At 36.7% G+C, this 6,941-nt stretch overlaps 2 protein-coding genes across 2 annotated transcripts; both read left to right on the top strand.

Moving 5' to 3' along the window:
• LOC110920487 (F-box/FBD/LRR-repeat protein At1g13570-like) lies at nt 1-3,733 on the top strand. The gene is made up of 4 exons (XM_022164708.2): nt 1-207; nt 471-1,296; nt 3,125-3,292; nt 3,364-3,733. Exons 2-4 carry the CDS (start codon nt 475-477, stop codon nt 3,622-3,624), a joined length of 1,251 nt encoding a protein of 416 aa, XP_022020400.1. The 5' UTR covers nt 1-207; nt 471-474; the 3' UTR covers nt 3,625-3,733.
• Nucleotides 3,734-5,036: 1,303 nt separating this feature from the next.
• On the top strand, nt 5,037-6,941 carry LOC110920486 (F-box/FBD/LRR-repeat protein At1g13570-like). The gene is made up of 4 exons (XM_022164706.2): nt 5,037-5,142; nt 5,368-6,214; nt 6,306-6,473; nt 6,545-6,941. Exons 2-4 carry the CDS (start codon nt 5,372-5,374, stop codon nt 6,803-6,805), a joined length of 1,272 nt encoding a protein of 423 aa, XP_022020398.1. The 5' UTR covers nt 5,037-5,142; nt 5,368-5,371; the 3' UTR covers nt 6,806-6,941.

Raw genomic sequence — 6,941 nt, 5'->3', positions numbered from 1 at the left:
CTCCCCCTGTCAAATAAAGCTCGGGAACATGGTTTTTCATATTTTTATCTCTTTTCCCTCCCCTCACCTTACCTGTTAAAAATGAGTCTCGGGCAGAGTGTTAGTAAAGGGAAAACAAACAGGGTCCGTCAAATTAATCATCCCCAAACCTTGTGTTAACCGCCAGAGTTCAAATTCATTCCGCTAGGGTTTCTTTCTGCTTTCAAGGTTAGAATGCATTTTCTTCAGTTGCTTATTATTCATTTCTACAAATTTGCATCTTTACGAACCCTTCGGTTTGTGAATCTAGGGTTTCTGTTTGCCTCACTATATGTTTTTACTTCTACAACCTATCTTCATTATGTTAATTGAACTCTATGTAACATCAGTATATGTAAACTGAACTCTAAATCCTATGTAACATCAGTATATGAATGTCATGGCAATTTATTTCATTAATGTATGATTAATATGTGCCTTCTTCTTGTTAGAATAATGGAACTGATTCAGGGGACACATAAAGCACCACAAGATTTTATTAGCAACATGCCTGATATTGTCATAAATAATATTCTGGACCGATTGCCGTTCGGAGATGTAGTGAGGACCAGTGTCTTGTCAAGAACCTGGAGGTTTAAGTGGACTATGATTAACCAACTCGTATTGGATGTCGACTTCTTTGATTCAATAGAAACAGAAGAAGAAGACGAAGACGAAGAAGAAGAAGAAGAAGAAGAAGAAGAAGATGACGACGAAGACGAAGGTAATAAGGAGAGCATTGTAAGTAAGATTCTTCGTCAACTTAGAGGTCCCATTACAAAGTTTGAACTCTCCGTAGATGATATATCGGATGCTGATGATATGGATAATTGGATTTTGTTCTTGTCGAGAAGAGGACTTAAGGACCTCACTCTTATGAGTTGGGATGCGAATCCACTCGAGTTGCCTACCCATCTTTTCTCTTGTGTAGAGTTGAAACATTTGAAACTTCGTAACTGTTCTTTCAGTCTTCCACCTACTTTTCGTGGTTTTCCAAACCTATTGAGCTTAGACTTGTGTGTGGAGTTTGAAGATAATACTCAACTTGGGGAGTTTTTTACTCGGTGTCCTTTGCTTGAGAAGTTGACCATGGATGACCTATTTGAAATGGACAAAGTAAATATAGTTGAGATTGCAAAACAAGAAAATCTGAAAATATTATCATTGAAATTTCATGATTCTGATGATGAGACGGCCACTAGTTCCTGTAATATCTTTGAGCTTGTGGGTTCTCTTCCAAAACTTCAAGAGCTTCATTTGGATTTTGAAGAGTGTCAGGTAAGGCTATGTTGTGTGTTTGAAGTAGGGGCGGCAATTCTTGACACGACCCGCTAACCCGACCCCAACCTGACACGAAAAAAACATGTTTGGGTTGACTAACACGACCTGGTTAAAAATGGGTTGGGTTCGGGTTGACCTGTATTAAAGCAGGCCGGGTTCGGGTTGACCCGTATAAAAACGGGTCGACTCATTAACCTGTTTTAACAATTTAGAAAAAAAAAACTTATATATATTTGTTTTTGCCTTTTCCATTTGAATTTTACATGGCTAATTATAATAATGTTAGTTTTGACACATTATATTATCTATTTGTCACACTCATACTCATCATTAAACATGTTATTGATAACCTGCTGAAAATCCAACAACTCGCTTATAAATCGTCAACTTGTATGACTCATTTAAAAATACTGGTTAAACGGGCCGGGTTCGGGTTGACCCGAATTTATATGGGTCGGGTTATGGTTGCAATCTTTGACCCGAATATTAATATGGGTCGGGTTTGGGTTGAACACATCTAAGTTTACTTTGCAGATACATATAGTCTCATTTTCCATAACCTAATAACTTATAGAGTAAATTGCCATTTTAGTCCCTGAGGTTTGTCCTAAATTGCAATTTTAGTCCAAATAGTTTTTTTCCTCCTATGGTCCCTGAGTTTTTCATTTTTTTTGCCATTTTGATCACATTGCCTAAGTTTAAAAACCTGATTATAACCAAGGGTATTTTTGGCATTAACAAAAAAAGGTTTCTAAGTTGCCATTTTTATCCAAAACCCTTTTACATTTATTTTCTGAATTATGTATCATATATCTACACACACTTATAACCAACATTCACCACCACAACCATAAACACCTGCCACCACCGCCACACCCCCACCTGCCACAAAACCACCATCACCACCATTGCCAGATCTGAAACCCCACCCAACCTTAGAAATATCCGGCACGCCACACCAGCCATCACCAACACCCCATCTCTCACTGTCTCTGCAAATCACCACAACCACAACCACCCCACCATTACCACCCCACCCCACCCCACCCCATTATCACTCGAGTCATCAAATACAGAATAAAGAGTCGAAGATAACATTCAATTTACAGCATAAACCTCCTAAACCCAGGTCAAACCGCCTCAGTGAGAGTGACTGCGATGGAGATTTGTCAGGCGACGACGTATTGGAGAGGTATGTGAGGAACAGAGCGAAGGAGTCTTGAGTGAGAGTGACTGCGATGGACTCCAGCTTCGTTGTGGCGACGGAGAGTGTGTCGCGATCCGAGAGTTTGTTGAGGCAGGTGATTACACGGTGTTTGAGAACTTGTTGTGGTTGTGATGATGATTGTGGAGGTAAGGAAACGCGTTTTGAAAGAGACATTGTTTTGTTCCGGTGAGGAATGTACAGTGGATGGAGGTGGTGCCACCGGTGTGCGGCGGTGGAGTGGTGGTTTGTAGACGGTGGAATTGGATTGGTTGATTGTAAAATGGAGAGAAGGATGACGTCATATTATATATTATTCAGAAAATAAATGTAAAAGGGTTTTGGATGAAAATGGCAATTTAGAAACCTTTATTTGTTAATGCCAAAAATACCCTTGGTTATAACCAGGTTTATAAACTAAGTTAGGCATTGTGATCAAAATGGCAAAAAAAATGAAAAACTCAGGACCCAGAGGAGAAAAAAACTATTAGGACTAAAATGGCAATTTGGAACAAACCTCAGGGACTAAAATGGCAATTTACTCTAACTTATAAGTAATAATATTTAGCATAATAACAAGACTTTATGATTTTTCTAACGAGTAACCCACTTATTTTGTAGTTGATAGAAGGTGGTGATAAAAAGAGTTTCTTTACTGCCTTTCCCTGCCTCAAGGTTCTTAAATTATCAGATATATGTTTGGACAATGGTATTATGTTTTCATTTGCTTTTGAGTTGATCAGAAGCTCCCCAAATCTGCAGACTCTTGAAATCACACCAAGTAACTGGGTATGTATCATGCTGCTTGTCTTATATAGCTCATGTATATTATAGCATTTGAATATTAGTGATTGTTGCAGAATGCGGATTCGCCTCCACAAGTAGACTACAGTACAACGAGGCTGTTGCAGCTTCAAAGTGTGATGTTTGACTGTTTGAAAGGTTCAGAGAATGAATTACGGTTGATGAAGTATCTACTTGCGTGTTCCCCTTCCCTAAAAAGGATGCATATTTTTTCCCGTTTTTTCTCATCGGCTGAAGAAAAGGTGGTGTTTATTAAGAAGTTGTTGAAGCTCTATCGAGCCTCCCCCGTAGTTGAAATCGAACTCTTTTGGTATTAGTTGTTTTGAACTATTTTCTAAATTAGATTCATATTTATTTGTATGAATTTATGGCCTGATTGTGTAATATGCTCCAGGGGGTTTATAAATCGGGTCGGTTATTCAGGTTTGTCGTGTTTCATAGTTTAACCAATAACAGATACGTGTGTTTGTTGGGTAGATCGGGCCGGGTTGTTTGGGTCACAAAACCGATCTTGTGCAATGCTTATTTTTTAATACATAACTTTTTTTTTATTATTAGTTATACAACATTACATTTATCAAATACATACAATCCACCAAATTCTAACCTATTAAAAGTTAAACTAAATACATACAATACACCAAATTCCAACCTATTAAAAGATAAATATATGCAAAGGGAAAATACTCAGGGGGAGAGGGAGGCTCCATCAAATTAATCATCCCAACGTTGGTGTTAACCTCCATATTGTTTTACTTATTGTTTTCTTTTTGTTTTATGTATGTTGTTATATGTAAAAGATTATATATCTGTTAAAATAAATAAGGACCAAACCTTCGTGCGTTTGTTTGTGTTTGATTAAATACAATCACCAGGTGCTTTTCTTTGTTCAAGGTGTTTGTTAGGTTTGATTTACGTAAAAATTTCACCTGATTTGAGGGAGGATCGGTGGATTAGTGAATGAGCTTGAAATGTTTGAAGCTTCAGCATTGAATTGAAGCATACTAAAGTACATCTCAATCATTTGAGAATTAATATGGAAGACAAATTGATTTGTTTGTTAATTGTTATTTATCATGTGCAGAGGTTCTTGTTTGGAATTACAGTTTTGATTTTATGGTTTAGTAAAACATAAAAGGGTAAAATAGTCATTTTTAATTTGTTTTTAATAAAAATGAGTATATATATATGATATTTTTAGGTTTTAGGAAGAGAAAATATGTAATATAATTTTTAGGTAGGGTAAATATGTAATTTATTAAGTTTATAGGGGAATATATGTAATTGCCCATAAATATAAGGAAAAATTACAAGTTTTGTTCCTTTATCTTTATACCACTTTTCAGGCGGTGTCCTTTTAACGAATGTTAACAGGTGGTGTCATTTAATAGGTATTTTGTTGCAAGTTTAGTCCTTTACACCCAACCCAATTAAAAAACTCTGTTAACTGTTGGGTGTAAAGGACTAAACTTGCAACAAAATACCTAGGTAAAGGACTAAACTTGCAACAAAATACATAGTAAAGGACACCGCCTGTCAACAATTAACAGGGTTTTTTAACTGGGTTGGGTGTAAAGAACTAAATTTGCAACAAAATACCTAGTAAAAGACACCGCCTGACAACATTCGTTAAAAAGAACACTGCCTGAAAAATGGTATAAAGATAAAGGACAAAACTTGTAATTTTTCCTAAATATAAATAAGAAAATAAACATAAAATATAAGAAAAGGGAAAATAAACAGGGAACCGTCAAATTCCCCATCCCCAACCTGAGACTTAACCGCCGAGTTCAAATTCGTTCCGCCGCTCATCGGAAACGGTTTCTACTTTGAAGGTTAGAATGTATTTTTCATCAGTTGCTTAATTATTTATTTCTACAAATCTCTATCTTTCCTTAGGTTTGCAAATCTAGGGTTTCTGTCGATAATTATCCAACCTTTTATGCCTCACCATATATTTCCTGTGTAACTTTGCCCTTTAAATCCTATCTAACATCAGTATATGAATCTCATGCCTATTTACTTCATTAATTTATGATTAACATGTGTGTTCTTGTTAGAATAATGGAACTGATTCAGGGGACACATAAAGCACCACAAGATTTTATTAGCAACATGCCTGATATTGTCATAAATAATATTCTGGACCGATTGCGGTTTCAAGATGCAGTGAGGACCAGTGTCTTGTCGAGAAACTGGAGGTTTAAGTGGACTATGCTTAGCCAACTCGTATTTGATGTCGACTTCTTTGATTCATTAGAAACAGAAGAAGAAGAAGAAGACGAAGACGAAGAAGAAGAAGAAGAAGAAGAAGAAGAAGAAGAAGAAGATGACAACGAAGACAAAGGTAATAACGAGAGCATTGTAAGTAAGCTTCTTCTTCAACTTAGAGGTCCCATTACAAAGTTTGTACTGGACATAGAACACCTATCGGATGCTGAAGATATTAATAACTGGATTTTATTCTTGTCGAGAAAAGGACTTACGGACCTCACTATTATGAATTGGGATTATTCACCACTCGCGTTGCCCACCAATCTTTTCTCTTGTTTAGAGTTGAAACATTTGCAACTTCGTCATTGTTATTTTAATAATCCTCCACCTAGTTTTCATGCTTTTCCAAACCTGTTGAGCTTAGACTTGTGTGTGGAGTTTGAAGACGATATTCAACTTGGGGAATTCATTACTCGGTGTCCCGTACTTGAGAAGTTCACCAAGGATGATCTGTTTGAAATGGAGAAAGTAAACATACTTGAGATTGCAAAACAAGAAAATCTCAAAATATTATCTTTGAAATTTTATAATCTTGATGACGAATCGACCATCACAAGTTCCAGTACCATCTTTGAGCTTGTGGGTTCTCTTCCAAAACTTCAAGAGCTTCGTTTGGATTTTGAAGAGGGCCGGGTAAGACTATGTTGTGTGTTTGAAGTTTACTTTACAGATACAGTCTCATTTTCCATAAATTTTTCTAACGAGTAACCCACTTGTTTTGTAGTTGATAGAAGGTGTTGGTAAAAAGAGTTTCTTTACTACCTTTACCTGCCTCAAGGTTCTTAAATTACTAAATGTATGTTTAGACAATGGTATTGTGTTATCATTTGCTTTTGAATTGATCAGAAGCTCCCCGAATCTGCAGACTTTTGTAATCACACCAAGTAACTGGGTATGTATCATGCTGCTTGTCGTATATAGCTCATGTATAGTTTAGCATTTGAATACTAGTGATTCTTGCAGGATGCTGATTCTCCTCCACAAGTAGACTACGATACAACGAGGTTGTTGCAGCTTCAAGGTGTGACGTTTGAATGTATGAAAGGTTCAGAGAATGAGTTACGGTTGATAAAGTATTTGCTTGCGTGTTCCCCTTCCCTAAAATGGATGCATATTTTTTCCCGTTTTCTCAAATCGGCTGAAGAAAAGTTGGTGTTTGTTAGGAAGTTGTTGAAGCTCTACCGAGCCTCCCCCGTAGTTGAAGTCGAACTCTTTTGGTACTAGTTGTTTTGAACTTCTCTTATATTTGATGCATATTTATTTGTATGGATTTATGGCATCAATGAGTCATTGTGTAATATGCTCCAGGGGTATTCTTTGGGTTTATAAATCGGATAGACCGGGTCGGGTTATTCAGGTT

This window comes from Helianthus annuus, chromosome 16 (genome assembly GCF_002127325.2).
Source record: "Helianthus annuus cultivar XRQ/B chromosome 16, HanXRQr2.0-SUNRISE, whole genome shotgun sequence".
Taxonomy (NCBI): domain Eukaryota; kingdom Viridiplantae; phylum Streptophyta; class Magnoliopsida; order Asterales; family Asteraceae; genus Helianthus; species Helianthus annuus.
The sequence above is the reverse complement of the archived record's forward strand: the minus strand, read 5'-3'. Positions and strand labels throughout refer to the sequence as shown.